This window comes from Hyaena hyaena, unplaced genomic scaffold (assembly GCF_003009895.1).
Source record: "Hyaena hyaena isolate Hyena2069 unplaced genomic scaffold, ASM300989v1 scaffold_1539, whole genome shotgun sequence".
Classification (NCBI taxonomy): domain Eukaryota; kingdom Metazoa; phylum Chordata; class Mammalia; order Carnivora; family Hyaenidae; genus Hyaena; species Hyaena hyaena.
This window is the reverse complement of record NW_024082176.1, coordinates 230,098-246,138: the sequence shown is the minus strand read 5'-3', so window position 1 is coordinate 246,138 and position 16,041 is coordinate 230,098. Positions and strand designations below refer to the sequence as shown.

General features: G+C 44.5%; 1 protein-coding gene across 3 annotated transcripts in view; it reads left to right on the top strand.

Moving 5' to 3' along the window:
- The first annotated feature begins 9,269 nt into the window (after nt 1-9,269).
- TEP1 (telomerase associated protein 1) overlaps nt 9,270-16,041 on the top strand; it is a 37,922-nt gene continuing 31,150 nt past the window's right edge. For 2 of the 3 annotated variants that reach the window (XM_039224136.1, XM_039224135.1), the window contains exons 1-5: nt 9,408-9,429; nt 12,261-12,938; nt 14,264-14,446; nt 14,750-14,884; nt 15,638-15,799. In XM_039224136.1, coding sequence (XP_039080067.1) covers nt 12,285-12,938; nt 14,264-14,446; nt 14,750-14,884; nt 15,638-15,799 — 1,134 coding nt within the window. In that variant the 5' untranslated portion in view covers nt 9,408-9,429; nt 12,261-12,284. Of the gene's footprint in view, nt 9,351-9,407; nt 9,430-12,260; nt 12,939-14,263; nt 14,447-14,749; nt 14,885-15,637; nt 15,800-16,041 lie in introns of those variants that run through there. The other variant, XM_039224137.1, reaches the window with a different exon arrangement.

Sequence of the window (16,041 nt, the reverse complement as noted above, 5' to 3'; positions counted from 1 at the left end):
TGCCAGTATCTTAATCCATAAAACAGGAATAATAGCTGTACTGTAACTATCAGAGTGCTATTATAGTTGTAAGCCTCAGAGCCTGGGATAGTCTTAAGGAACTCTAGGCACATTTGGAAAAGTATGCCCTGGTAGTCCGTAAGTGTGCCTTGGTAGTTCCAAGACCTCATCCTTTTAGATGATGTCAAATAAGATAGTCAGGCCCCTGAGACCATGAGTGCCACACAAAGGGTTACAAAGTTTATCCCCAGCTACTCTGATCTAACACTGCTCCCAAGACAGGGATGTGGGTTCGTCGGGACTCTACCTAAAGCCAAAGCATTCTGGGGGTTATGGTTCTTCTAACTATATACCAGCTTGACTAATCATCAGATAGGCAATTTGATCCCCAGTACCTACTTTTCAAGCAAACTGTCATTGATGAAAGCCAATTCTCTCATAACAAAGTAAAAACCACTTGTTTGAGATTATAGTTAACGTTAAGTGGTTGCTATGTACCAGGCAGTATGCTAAATGCTTTATATCCATGATCTCATTTAAATGTCAATATAACCCATATAAAGTGGATGCTGTTATTATCCCCATTTTACAGATAAGGATACTGAAGCTTAGAGCAGTGCATTTAATTACCCAAGGTTACACAGTTTTGTAAATGTTGAGCATGCATTTAAACTCAAGTAGAAGGATTTAGAGCCTACTTTCTTTATTGTGCCATCTCTCCAATGTAGATCCACTTCCACAAAGGGGCAGGATTTATTCATAAAACTCATTGTTGGATTCTACTAATGGGAGAAATTAAAGGGTATGCATGATATTGGAGGCTTAGAGACATAGTCTTGAGGAGTCTGACCTCCAACTGCTATAACACATCCTAACTGTGAATTTCAAAGAAGGGACCCTAAAATAAAATAATTTGTTTTATTTATTAGGATATGTTGAGTCAGGGACTATTATGAGTACAATATACCAGGTGAAACTTTTCAAATGGAGGACCCTGACTGGCCCCTTTACCTTATCAGCATCATCTGGTCTTACTGCAGACTCAAGGACCAGTCTCTTACACCATTCGGGGTTTATAAGATTGTTTACCTTATTTTCTTCTGCAGCTTAGGTCACACAGCCCATCAATAGCAAAGCAGAATTTAAACACAGATCTGTTGGACTCCCGAGTATACGTTTAGTTACTATACAGTGTTATACCATTTCTACCTCATCTTAGATTACTCTAACATGGTGGCCAAGTATTCCAGTCCTCCTGGGACCATCCTAATTTCCATGTTTTGTTTCATTATTCCTACAAGCCATTAAAAGATTCCCCTAGGGCCATCTGGGTGGCTGAGTTAGTTAAGCGTCTGACTTTGGCTCGGGTCATGATCTCACGGTTCGTGAGCTCGAGCTCCGCATTGGGCTCTTTGCTGACGGCTCAGAGCCTAGAGCCTACTTCAGATTCTGCGTCTCCCTCTCTCTCTGTCCTTTCCCTGCTCACACTGTCTCTCTCTGTCTCTCAAAAAAGGAATAAATGGTAAAAAAATGATTCCCCCAAGTCCACTATTTTGACATTCAAAGTTTACTTTGAAATGCCCTGCCCACCCAGAAGCAGCACTCAATCCTATGTGAGATCAAGTGTCCTGATCATGTTTTTAATATGATTACTTCTTAAAAATTTTTTTTTAATTTTTTTTTTTTATGTTTTATTTATTTCTAGGAGAGAGAGAGACAGCGTGAGCAGGGGAGGGTCAGAGAGAGAGGGAGTCACAGACTGAAACAGGCTCCAGGCTCTGAGCTGGCAGTCAGCACAGAGCCTGATGCGGGGCCCGAACCCACGAACCGCGAGATCATGACCTAAGCGAAAGTCGGACGCTTAACCGACTAAGCCACCCAGGCGCCCCTACTTCTTAAAAATATTTTTAATAAAATTTTTAATGTTTATTTATTTGAGAGAGAGAGGAAAAAAAACAACATGAGCAGGAAAGGGGCAGAGAGAGAGGGAGACACAGAATCTGAGGCAGGCTCCAGGCTCTGAGCTGTTGGCACAGAGCCCAGCATGGGGCTTGAACCTATGAACCTTGAGATCGTGACCTGAACCGAAGTCAGATGCTTAACAGACTGAGCACCCAGGCACCACTGATATAATTAGTTTTTTTGACATGAGTCTGTACTTCCCAGGAAGGTCCCATTTTCCAAGACTTATGGACTGCTGACATAGTCTTTTTTTAAAAAATGTTTATTTGTTTTGAAAGAGAGAGGGAGAGTGTGAGAGTGAGCAGGGGAGGGGCAGAGAGAGACAGAGAGAGAGAATCCTAAGCAGGCTCCACACAGTGCAGATCCCCATGTGGGGCTTAATCATACAATCATGACATCATGATCTGAACTGAAATCAAGAATTGATGCTTCACTGACTGAGCCACCCAGGCACCCATGACATACTCTTTTAATGTGTTCATGTAAAAGGCCTCCAGGGCAATGGTTCATTTTAGCGGTGGCCTTCTGTAGGCAATAATGCTAAAGACATGTCAAAAGAAGCAGGTGCTATTGGACTGTGAATCAAGGGACTGGTGTTCTAATCCTAGCTCCTTCTCTGAGCTATTTCAATAGTTCCCAGGTTGAACCTGGGAAAGTCAAGTGAGACTTTCAAGTGACTGTCAAATGAGAAATTAATGACTTGTTAGGAAAGTGATAAGAGCTGTTTTTCTCCAACGGCTAGAATGTGGCTAGTAAGCTAGAGGTAAGATTGTCCAGGCCCTGTTTAGAGCCTCCAGGATCACTAATCCACAGCATGGACTCTTTTTGCCAGGTCCTTACAAGAGGCAGTGCTAAGGGGTATGATGCTAAGTGCTAGAGTATCTGGCCATAGTGACTTCCGAAATGATTTGGGTCAGTTTTTATTGTGGCTACATATCTAGAATGTGGCTATCCCAAATGGCCTCTGACTACTTGCATAGTCTTTTTAAACACAAACATGTATTTAAATATACACAAGGAGCAGGTGCCAAAGTTACCTGTTGGTTGAGTTTTAGACAACAGGGATCATTTGGTGATAATACTCTTTAAAAACCAGTATCCTAAGAGGGTATGGAAATTGATACTAAATTTTTATTCAAAAGGCAGAAGAATATATGGGAACATATATTAAATCTATACATTGTCTTCTGTAAAGACCTCTTCCCGATACCTCTCTGTAAGCTGAGAAACAGGGCCACTTCCCTCACTACAAAGACTAGATCAAGGTGGGGAGCAGTTCTGGATCTGATAGATCTAGTGTCTCCTTCTACCTGTTGACCCTAACTGTGGAGCTGTACAGCTATTAGGGAAACATGACTTCACTGTATACATCCCAGAGGTTGGTTTAGCTGTTGATTAATTTGATATCAATGAATAAATATTTGTTGAATGAATGATGAGGGAGTGTAATCAGTTCCTCAACTATTAGGCTCCTTGTCCAGACAGATCTGTTTGCCACATAGATTGGCATCTTCTTTAGCTAACCTACCTCCATGATAAGCAGTTCTACTACAAGGAACTATTGCACAAACCAATGTAATAGGAATTAAGTGATTTAGAAGACTTAAGGAAGGACTCTTGGGTGGGTCAGTGAGTTGAGCACCCAACTCTTGATTTTGGCTCAGGTTGTGATCTCACAGTTTTGTGGGTTTGAGCCCCACATCAGGCTCTGTGCACTGACCTTGAGAAGCCTGCTTGGGATTCTCTCTCTCTCCCTCTCTTTCTGCCCATACCTCGCTTGTGCTCTCTCTGTCTCTCTCAAAGTAAATAAGCTTAAAAAAAGATTTTAGGAGAGTGGGTTGACTACATGTAATCTGATGTAAACTAGCCTTAAGTGTTGCAGGTCTAGTGTTCCAATGCTCTAATGATACATAACAAACTACCCAAAATTTTTAGTGACTTAAAACAACTATTTTGCTATATTCCTCATGACTTTATATGTCATTGGTTTCACTTAAATTTGGGCTAGTTTAGTTAGATGATTCTTCTGTTCTGTGTTCATTAATAGAAGTTACTCAGTTGTATTCACTGACAAGTGGATTGATCTGGAGTGTCCAAGACAGGTTGGTTCACATGTTTGGTGATACTGGCTGGAAAACTAAGTTCAGCTGAGATTGTTAACTGAAACACCTGTATGTGGCTCTTCTGTGTGGCAGTCTAAGGGTAGTTGAACTTATGTGGCAGCCCCCAGAGGGAATATTCCAAGAGTCCTGGGTAGAAGATGTGAAGTTCCTTAGATCTGGCCTCAGAAGACTGACACTTCTGCCACATATATTAATCAAGCAAGTCACCAGATCAGCAAAGAATCAAGAAGTGAAAAAGCAGACTCCATTTCTCAGTGGCAGGAGAAGCAAAAAAATTTGTGGTCTACTTTAATCTGCCATACTTGGTAAAGGACACTAGGCAGGGAAGGAGGGATCACAATGGGAAACACTCATTGAAGGAGGGTCAAGAGAGGTGTTGGTAAATGTCAACAGGCTGGAAACCAGATGCAAGGTTGTTTTGAGTCAGAGGAATCAGAAGGAAGAAGGCCCTGAAGTTCTTGTAACCAACTGATTGGCTTCTGTGGCTTTCAGATGGCCCAGAGGGTGCTTTGGGATACCAAGTACTATTGTAGTAAGTGCTTGTCCACATATCACAACTTGTTAAAGTTGGCAGGGTTAGACTGAATGGAAACACAAGCTGTAAATCTAAAGGTAATTATTCACAAATGAGGAAAAATCCACTGAAACCAGTAGCCTATACATTATTTTTTTAAAGGTTTATTTGTTTATTTTGAGAGAGAGAGAGAGTGCATGCAGGAAGAGGCAGAGAGGGAGAGATAGAATCCCAAGTAGGCTCGACACTGAGTGAGACTTGGGGCTTGACCATGAAATCATGACCTGAGCCAAAGAGTTGGGCACTTAACTGACTGAGCCACCCAGGTGCCCTGGCCTTTACATTCTTATCAGAGGCCTGCCCTTCCCAGTTCAAAGTTCTATTCCTCCAGGAAGTTACTCAAAGTCCCTTCCCCACATAACCCTATAGTTTGTTTCTTAGTGGAATATAGCATTTCTCATAATCTGCCTGGTATCTTTGTGATTTCTGCATGTATCTAGCTCCTTCGTTAGACCATGAAACCTTGAGAAGAACTCATGTTTTATACATTTTACATGCTATCATTTGCTCTTGATATATGCTTAACAAATTAAACAATATTTTTAATTAAAGTATAGTTGACACTTTATTATGCTATATTAGTGAACAGGTGTTTGTCGAATCAAAATGAGGGAGGACAAGAAGTATGCAATAAAACTGATGAGAAGAGATGAACAATGTTCATAGGTGGTAGGGCCCTAAATAAAGGGGCTTTTAGGGGTGCCTGGGTGGCTCAGTTGGTTGAGTGTCAGACTTCTGCTCAGGTTGTGATCTCATGGTTTGTGACTTAGAGCCCCATATCAGGCTCACTGCTGTCAGTACAGAGCCCACTTCAGATCCTCTGTCCTCCTCTCTCTTTGCCCCTCCCCACCATATCTCTCATCTCTCTGTTTCTATCTCTCTCTCAATAATAAGTAAACATTAAAAAAAATAAAGGGACTTCTAAGGGCTGAGAGGATGGCGCTCCTTTACCCCAGAAAGGAATCAGCCTGGACACTACACTCATCACTTAGACATTGCAGCTCGGTGCCACTGATCAGCAATTAGTGGTATAGGCTGGATATAAAGAAGAAACAGAGTGGTATCCTCTAAGAACTAGGAAACAAGGAAAATAAGATCAGTTTATGAGAGTTAACACGGTGGCGAACACAATGCCCCCTTAGCTCTGGCATAGTTATTTGGTTGGCAAAACTCCCTGATTTCATCAGTAATAGTAATCTGAAGAAAGGTTGCTTCAACTCAAGAGGGTGGCTAATTTAGAAAAGCAGGACTCAAAAGAACAAATATTGGCAAGATGCCGTTAGCACCGTCCACCAGAATGAAGAGCTAAATTTGGACTTTGTAAACTTTTTGCCAGTTGAGAGATTTTTCTCTGTTGCAAGGCAGAGGGAGTTCATCTGGCTCCCTGAAAGTCCAACTGAAATCTCCTTTAGGGGATCAGTCAGTGGCTCTCTAACTGGGATTGAATCAAATTGGGCCCAACATATATGAAATACATATGTGAAATTCAGGTGTGGCAAGGACATTCCTTATTAAGCCTCAGTGGGGTAGGTAGTTACCATCTCTTTGGGGATTCACTCTGGACCAGTGGTTTCCAAAAAGGTGGTCCTGGGATCAGAGATCAGAACTATCATTACCTGAGCAATACTTTTTAGAAATATAAATTCTTGGGTCCTATCCCAGATCTACTGAATCAGAAATTTCTTCAGCAAAATTGCCTGAAGAATCTGTTAAAATACCGATTGCCAGGCCCAGCCCCCAGGATTTGGAAATGCTGCTAAGGGTGCACTCCACTTGTTAAGATTAGCACTTCTCAAATTTTAATGTGAGTGGAAATAATCTGCGAACCTTGTTAAATTATAGTTTGTGATTCACAAATCAGTGAGGGAGGCTAAGAGTCTGCATTTCCAACAAGGTGATGCTGCTGATGGTGGTCCACAGCCCACCATTAGCAAGACCCTGAGGCAGAGGTTCCCAAACTTGTCTGCACATTAGTATCACTGAGGGAGCTTTAAAAACTACTGATACCTGGGGTCCTACTCTGGAGACTGTAATTTAATGGGTCTGGGGTGTGGCTTCGGATTTTTAAAAGATCTCCAATGTTTAGGCTTTGCTGGCCTTGAATTCCTTCTCAGCTAACCAGAAAGTAAACTCTAGGTCTTCCTAGTAAATTAGGAAGTGGTGGTCCCCAGTTGCTATTCTTCCTGCATCGCTAGTGTCATCAGATCTGATGCTTCAGTGCTCATTGGACTAAGCTGGAAGGGCTTGCATATGCTTTTCTGTCACCGGTAGGGCAGGCAGATATTTCCTACAGAGGGCTACAGAGGAGGGCACCTTGAGGTTGGGACAATTACCTCCAGTATCTCCCTTATTCCAAGGGGAAGAGGCTTTCAGAAGGAAGTCTTGTGTACACTCCACTCTGTTCTTCCTTCCTTCTTCTCAATACGCCACCACTCGTGTCTTCTTGCAGAACCCCTTTTTTGGGTTCCCTAGATCTTATGTTCTTTCACCAAACTCCTCCTCTTCCCCTATAGGCCGACCTTCAATGGGCAGTAATGCCCCTGGGGTGGGTTCAGGAATTCGTGGAGGCGTTTTTTGCTCTCATAATGATTAGAGTTATCCATAGACATTTAATGAGCAGGATTAACATCTAGTCAAGATTGCTAGACATTCAGCAACTGTTCAGGGCTCTCCCACACAATGGGGAATGTGCCTACATCACTGACAACTTTGAATGATTTGCCAGCCATTTGTGTAGTTGAAAACCCATTGTAATTAGGATCTGAATTTATTTTAAATATAAACAAGGCATTTCGTATTTAGCTTAGTATATCTTGAACTTTCCGGGAATGCCACTGATATAAATATCATAGGATGATCACGCCTTGTTCTGTTCAAAAATTTTCCAGAAATTATTTGTCATTTTGGAAAATCATGCCACATCAGCACCTCTATTCATGGTATTTGAATCACCATCATAACACCCCTATATCATGCTACATTTGTGACTGTTACATTCAAGGTGCTATTATATAGAGCTGCATGTGTCTGAGTACTACATTGTGCCTTCTTGAATGTTGTGCCCAAATATATTTTTTTAAGTTTATTTAGTTATTGAGAGAGAGAAAAAGACAGAATGTGTGCTCATGAAGAGGGGTGGGGCAGAGAAAAAGGGAGAGAGAATGGCAAGTAGCCTTCTTGCTGTCAGTGTGGAGCCTGCCACAGAGCTCTGTCTCATGAACCATGAGACCATGACCTGAGCTGAAAGCAAGATTCAGATGCTTAACTGACTGAGCCACACAGGGTCCTCCCAAACATTTACATGCATAAACACATAATGTTTTTATAATAGTCTTCTTTTTATCCTTTTATATCTCTTCAGACATTTTATAAATTTTTAAATTGTGTATGGAGGTATGATATATTATTTATAAATTGTAGTTCAGGGTTCTAAAGGGGGCATAAAAATATTTGTTATAAGAAGGGAGTGTTGGGACTGGTAGTGTAAGTAGCAAAGGAAGCATCTAAGGAAAGAAACTGGAATCTGGCTCAATAAATTGAGAAGGTAGGATTTGGGGGCACCCAAATCTGAGATGAAGCTCAGGTGTTTACCTGAGAATGAAAGGTATCTCCTTAAGGAAGGGAATATTATCTAGAAGACAGATAATCTGTTTTACCCAATGTAAACTTATTTCTCCTGTTACTATCTGTTTGGCTCTGCTCTTTATGAAATGGCCCTAGAATTACCATCCTAAAGGTCACTGACTCTTTCCTGAGCCTATGCCCCCCCTTCTGGGAAAAGTTCTGCTTAGCCTTTCAGGATGGCTCCAAATACATTCTTTGTAATCCACGGATCTCTCTCAGATGGACACTGACACGCTCTCAGTTCACTCTGCCTTAATTATTCCATATCTACATTTGGTTACAGGCCATTTCCCTCACCTTTTATTTCCATTTTCGCCAGGTAACTTTATGATGAATTAAGAGTCCAACTCTCTTTGATACCAAGAGAAAAGGAGTCCAGATAGGCAGAGAACATGCCAAAATCCTTCCCAAGAAACAGAGTTTGAAGATATAACAGGTGAAAGGAGAGGAAATCTAGTGAAACTGGGATTTGGTTAGGAGAAAAGAGAACCAGGAAATGGGGAGTGGGGGGCGGGGAAGCGGAGGTGGGGCGGGGACTAAACGCAGGTCCCAGAAGATGCTGCAGGGTCCTCTAAGTGTTCGGATTCCCAGCGAGCAAGTCACCTCCCCGAGGCCCCGGGCTGGCACAGCGGCGGCCACACCCCGCCGGGCCGCGTTCCCTCCCGGCTCCCCGCCCGCTCCTCCTCAAGCTTCCACTCTTCCCGACAGCGGAGCCAAGAGCCCGGCTCCCGCTTCCTGCCGCCGAGAACCTAGAGGCCCCGCTTCAGACAGCCAGGGTCTCCGGCCATACTGGTTCCGGGGACGGTCCGGGCGCAGGTAGAAGCCGGCCCGGGCCCTGGGACCCGGCTGCTGGGCTCGGCTGCCGGAAGCCGGCGGGAAGGGCCTGGCGTAGTCACTTAGGAAGCGCCCGGGAGTGGGGAGGATCTGCGCCGGCGAGGGGAGCCTGCCCGCCGCGCCCTCCCGGAGCTCGGGGAGGGGGTGTGGGTGTGAAAGGGAAAGCGGGAGAACTGGCGAGGACTGTGAGGGGGAGGCAGGGGCGGGGGTGGAAGGCTCCGGAAAGAGACCAGGTGAGAATGAGTCTTCACTCCTCGGCCCTGAGTGCTCCTTGGAAGGGAGAGTAGCTGCCGCTGGTGACACGTAGGTGGTGTGAGTACTGCCTCCAATAAGCAGGAGAGACTGACGCCCAACTTAAAAGTGGGCGTTAATGTGTTAACTGGCAAGGTCTCCAAGACACACTAAGTGCAGAATATGGTCCTCTGTGGAAAGGAAAAAAAAGGTGGGGGGGGGGCGGTAAACATGTATTTGTACATGCATAGAAGAGTGTCTGAAACTGCATACGAAACTGTACGCCATGGTTATCTCTGCAAAATGGAGTTAGAGATGAGATTTTTACTTTTCATTAGTAGCCCAGCTGAATCTCCCGTCACAAACTCCAGGGTCCAAAAAATATTTAACTGTGTTTTTTCTTTTAACTTACTTTTTATTGTAAGGGTTTTTGTTTTTTTTTTAAATCTTGGGTCAGTTCTGAGATTCCCTGCTCCTTTCCCTAGGGGCTTATATAGTGCAGACATGAGGGAAGTGTACAGGGCACAGAGGCCAACATTCTTGATGTAATCTGCTTACACTGATATCTGGTGAAATATCACTGTCTTTTTCTAGTTCTGGTTTGATAGCCCCTTCAAGTCTTGGAAGTATTCTGCATTCCTGTCCCTAAGCTCTTATATAATAAGATCTAAGTGATCAACTTAACATACTTATCCCTAAAATACTTAAGTGTAAATAGGAGATAAGCACTTGTCCAACTAAGTAAGTAAATCATGCCTAATGGTATAAATTCAAGCATTTTCTCAGGCAGAGGTTCTTAATTTGCAGTTAATGGAGATTCTAGGAGTTCCATGAATGGGCTCCCTGACAGTTGAGTGCAAAATAGAATATACTCATGTTTTTCTGTGAAAAAGCTACATAGCTTTCACTAGATTCTCAAAAACCTCTGAATCCCACTGAGTAGGCAATGTAGAAACAATGGGGAACAAGGCTAAAGGGTCTCTGTCCTCAGGAGCTTGTTGTCTAGTGGGGGGGGCAGGTGGACATATAGGCAATTACAGTATAAGGATGTGTTCTACGATAAAGTTTGCTGTTGTAAGAACATAGAGCCATCAACATCAGATACGGCTGGCTGTCAGCAAAGTTGCCGTAGAGGAACTGACTATTAAATTGAGACATGCAGAGTGACAGGAAAGTAGAATTTGGACTGGTAAAGGAGGGGCTGGGGAAGGGAGTGGTCTTGGCACAAGGAAGAGTGTTTTAGGCATCTGCCTGTGTAAAGATCCAAGGTCAAGAGATACCTTGGTTATTCATAAGCTTAAAAGAGTTTGTATGGTTGCAGTTTAAGTATGAGTAGCAGTAAGGGATGAGGCTGGGAGAGTATCAGAAGCCAGGTTATGTGTATGATGCTGGCTATGCAGATGTGAACAAGAAAGAGAAGCTCCTTGAGCTTCAGGGAGTTTTATTTTAGTAAGGAGAAACAACGAACAAGTAGACATGTAAGCAAACAAAATCATTTTTTATCGTGGTAAAACAAACAAGGTGATGTCGTAAATGGTGGCTGGGGTATGTATTGAGGAGCTCCTTTAGACAGAGCTACATATAGTGTGCCATATAGATAGAGTTTCAGCAAAGGTGGTGACGGGTAGAATGGAGAGAATTGGATAGATTTGAGAGACACTGAGGGAGTAGAATCAATAGATTTGGTAGTTTACTGGATGACAATAATAATAAATAATAAAAGCTTCCAGTTAACTAATTACCAGGCACTGCTCTAAGTGCTTAATATACTTTTATTTATTCCCATAATAACTCTGTGAGGTAGGCATTTATCTCAGTTTTGTAGGTGAGGAAACTGAGGCACAGAGAGTTTAAGTAACTAGCCCAAGTAGATTCAGGGTCTCATCAGGATTCAAACTCAAGTTTGTTTCATTCCATACCCCTGTAAGCAGAGGGGGAAAAGGAGGGGGTTGGGTTTGGGGAAGAGTGGGAAAAAGGTGATACATTTGGGGTCTAGAGTTTTGGGTACCTTTGAATCAGCCCAGTGGAGGTGTCCAACAGGAAAATGGATAAATGGATGTGAAACTCAGATGAGATCTAGGTCAAGGAATGAATTTGTGAGTTGCCAGCATAAAAATGTGACTTGGAGCCTGAGTAGGTGAGACTACCCTGGAAAAGTATGGAGAGGAATAGAATAGAATTCTAAGGAGCTTCCACATTCAAGGGACAGCAGAGAAAGGATCTTCATGAAGAGGGGGTCAGAGATGTAAGAGAAAAACCAGGACAGTAGCACCATGGCAGCCAAAGGAAAAGAAAGTTTCAATGACAGAGTAAGCAACAGTGTCATATTCTCTTGAGAGATGAAGTAAGATAAGGGCCAAGATGCATCTGTTCTCGTAGTAACAAGAATTCCATTGGTTAACCAAGAGGACAGCTTTGGAGGCATAGGAGCCACAGAATCCAGTTTAGTTGGTTGAACAGTGAGTAGGAGGCAAGGAAGTTGAGGTTGGTGAATATAGACATCTTGATCAAAATGTTTGTTTCTCTAGAGCTAAGTATCTAGAGTCCAGATTATAGGTGCTCCCCCTATATTTAGCCGGGATCACACTCATAGCTCTAGGGGGCTCCTTCTTCATGAGAAGACATGTCCTTTTCATTTAGACTTCCCTGCTCTTAAGCTACTACCTTACCTTTTCCCTACTCCTCTCACTTAGAGTACCTAGAGAACTCCTAAGTGTTCATTCTCTCTGTGTTCATTCTTTCTGTATAATATTCTCTGAATGCATCCTTAGAATGAACCCAGTCCTGGACAAAGAAATCTTGGTTGTTCTCTGCCTGCATGTCGCTGGCATTATGAGGAGGACTATTAGAAAGACCTACTCCCAGTGCACATGCACTCCAGGAGCTCATCACCTGTCTTTCTTTCCTTCTAGGCATATGCTGGTTGGGCTCCAGCTATGGAGAAACTCCATGGGCATGTGTCTACCCACCCAGATATCCTCTCCTTGGAGAACCGGTGCCTGGCCACACTTCCTGACCTGAAGACCATGGAGAAACCACGTGGGCATGTGTCTGCCCACCCAGATATCCTCTCCTTGGAGAACCGGTGCCTGGCCACACTTCCTGACCTGAAGACCATGGAGAAACCACGTGGGCATGTGTCTGCCCACCCAGACATCCTCTCCTTGGAGAACCGGTGCCTGGCCACACTTCCTGACCTGAAGACCATGGAGAAACCACGTGGGCATGTGTCTGCCCACCCAGATATCCTCTCCTTGGAGAACCGGTGCCTGGCCACACTTCCTGACCTGAAGACCATGGAGAAACCACGTGGGCATGTGTCTGCCCACCCAGACATCCTCTCCTTGGAGAACCAGTGCCTGGCCACACTCCCCATTCTAAATAGTACTGTGTCTGCCAGCCGCTTGCTCCACTGTCTCCAGAGAGCTGATTTGGTGAAAGGTGATCACAGCCTGAACATCAGCAACTGCCTGCTCTCTGAGCCTCCAACTTGGAGGGCCCAAGGCCTCTCTGAGGGGCTGGGCCATCTGACCTGCCCCAGGGCCTTTAATTCCATCTCTGCCACAGAGAGATCTCCTGAAACAGCTTTGGTAATGGCTCCAGGCACCCACCTTAAGTCCACCCATGTCTGTTGGTTGCTGTAGTCCCTAGATTTTGATGTCATGGTTTCCCTCTGACCTGCTCTGTGTCTGTGTACCTTCTACCCTCAGAGCCCCTTCCTGAGGTGCCCTTTCTCCTCGGGCTGTGTTCTTCGGCATCATTACTTTTATTGCATATCTAGTTCAAATATTCTGGACAACAGAGCCAAAGCAGGTCCAGCCCTGAGAAAGCCCCTGCTTAGGAGGAGGGGCAGCATGATACTGTAGGAGCAGTCAGTCAAGTGCTTTTGAGATCTTACATCTGGCATGAGACACATCTGCTATACCGGGGTCCACTTCCCTGTATGTATATGTGTAAACGTATGTCCACTTGTACACATCAATACAAGCACATTTACGATACAGAGCAGAATCGGTAGGTAAATACATATTCCTTCTGTATGGACTTAGGATTCAGACTGAGGCAAAGGCTATACTATCTCTGCCAATTACAAGCCATACAACCTTGGCCAAGATTTAACCTTTTGAAACTTTAAGTTCTCCATCTTTATAATGCAGTCGATGAGGGGCTCCTGGGTGGCTCAGTCAGTTGGGCGTCCAACTCTTCATTTTGGCTTGGGTCATGATCTCAGGGTTGTGGGATAGAGCCCCACATCAGTCTCCACACTGAATGTGGAGCCTGCTTGGGATTCTCTTACTCTCTCCCTCTGCCCCCTCCCCCATCTGCATGCACTCTCTCTAAAACATTAATTAATTAATTTAAAAATATAGTCAATGAAAATCTACCTCATAGGGTCATTGTCAGGATTACTATGGCCATCTTACATTTATGTGAGGCTTTGCAATTTGCCAAGAGCCATTTATATATTATCCCACTTAATTTTCTAATGGCACCGTCAGGTGGGTGGTGGTAGGGAATGACCTGCTCAGAGGTCAAGCAGTTCAAGACTGCTGGGGGATTGATCTGGGACTTGGCCCTTTTTCTTCTGAATCTAGAATACCTTAATAGTATCCTGGGAGGTGTGTTGTGAAGGGCCCCAGACTCCTAAGCTTTGGCATCAACAAGGAGAAGAAAGCAAGGGGAGATCCCAAAGCATCACAAGTTTGAGTTGGGAAAGGTGGGGTGTGTGAGAATGAGGGGGTCACTGCATCAGCCAGGATAGATCCATGTTGGAGAGTAAAGGGGGAAGGAGAGGACTTTAGATGATAAAAGATTAGATGTAGACTCTTCCTGTCTCTGGGAGCTGCCTTCATATCTGTCTTTGTTTGAGGGACTGTGGGTACATGCTGTGATTAACAAGTGCCACTATCCTCAGGATCATTGCTCCTCTTCGGAAGAGAAAATGCCAGAAGCAAAGGAATGGGCAGAGGTTCAAATGCCTTTTTATAACCTAAGCTTGGGAGAGGAGGAAAAGGTAGAGGAGCCGGTCCTGAAGCTCACCGCTGGGGACTCTGGATCTTGTTCTGAGCCCACTGACCAGGCCATTAAGGAAAAGAAGGTAACAGTCCCAGAGCTGGGGAGAAGTTGATGATGGTGGAGGGGAGGATGCATGGGAGGGGTGGTGACGGAAGGCCGAGCCAGATCCCCTCCACAGATAGAAGGGGAAGGAGATGGGACATTGCCCAGCTCTTATTTTTCACTCCCTAATCCCTTTTTCTAACCTCTCAGTTGGACAAACATCTTCCTGAGTGTGGGGTTGTTTTTCTCTGTTCTAGATTTCCTAAGCTGGCCTGAGCTGGTGCTTCAGTTGATCCTCATTCCCTCTTTTTTTCCTTTCTCCCATCTCTTTCCTGATTCTCAGATGGCTCTCATGAGCTTGCTGTGCTCCACACTGGCATCAAATGTAAACATAAAAGATGCATTTGACCCTACCTCGGTGTCCCTCTTTGAAATCTGTAGTGAGCTTGCCCCCTTGGAGCCCGAGTTCATCCTCAAGGTACTGTGCCTGTGAGGGAGTGGATGGGAGCGGGGAGGTAGGAAGTGTGGCCATGGTGTGTGAGGGGTCAGTGGCCAGCTTGGTACCAGGGGTGGGAGGGAGGAGGTTCACATGGGAAGGGAAGATGATCTTTGGGTGAGTCTGAGGGCTAGTCCCTGGGGTTCTCTGAGGAGCAGGGGAAGATGAGATTGGGAAAGAGTATACTAGGACTCATTTGTTTAGTAAGTACAAGTGCTAGGCTAAGTACATAGTGCTATGCCATGAGGGTCATTCCAAAAGATGTAATTAAACTTGGATCTGGCTCTTAAGGAGCTGATGATATTGTTAGGGAAGCAGAACACTCCCAAGTATTATATAAATGCAAATAGAGTAGTAGGTAGTGAAGGCTTCAGAAACAGAGGAAAGGGGGGAAAAGAGTTTTCTATGAGGCTTTGGAAGACATCAGGTTTAATCAGCAGTTTGAACCCTGGGTAAAATTTCCGTAGACTTTGATGATGGAAGCCTTCTAAGTGCCTGGTTGACTTGGGAGGTAGTTTAGTAGACACGGAAGAAGCCGTGCTGCAAAGGTACATAGGGGCTAGATTATGGAGATATAGAGTGCTAAGCCAGGAGGCTTGGACTTTCTATTTTATAGACCATATAAAGGGCTCAGGAAAGGTTTTATGCAGGCAGATTAGGTTCACAAGTTAGTTTTGGGCATGATGTTGTGGGACAAGAGGCTGAGATGCCCGCCTTCCTCACCCTTTGCCCTAGGCATGTCTGTACACTAGGCAGCAGCTGAACATCCGGGATGTGGCCAACAAAATGTTGGCCATTGCTGCCTTCTTGCCTGTCTGCCGCCCTTACCTGCGACGGTATTTCTGTGCCATTGTCCAGCTGCCTTCTGATTGGATCCAGGTAGCTGAGTTCTACCAGGTATGGCACTCCGTTCCCTGAGCTTTGGCTCTTACTGGTTCCTCCTCCTTTGCTCACTGCATCCCTGTGGAAAATTCTCAGCCAGTTTTTGCCTCCCCTCAGCTGTCTTCAACCCTACATCCCAGGCAGGACAGCTTCTCCCTGAACTGGGTTGAGTTGCCCAACAAGAGGAAAATGATTGAGAAGAGCTGGACCGCAGTTTGAGGAAAATTGGTCTTATTCTGGACTTCATGTTTATGACT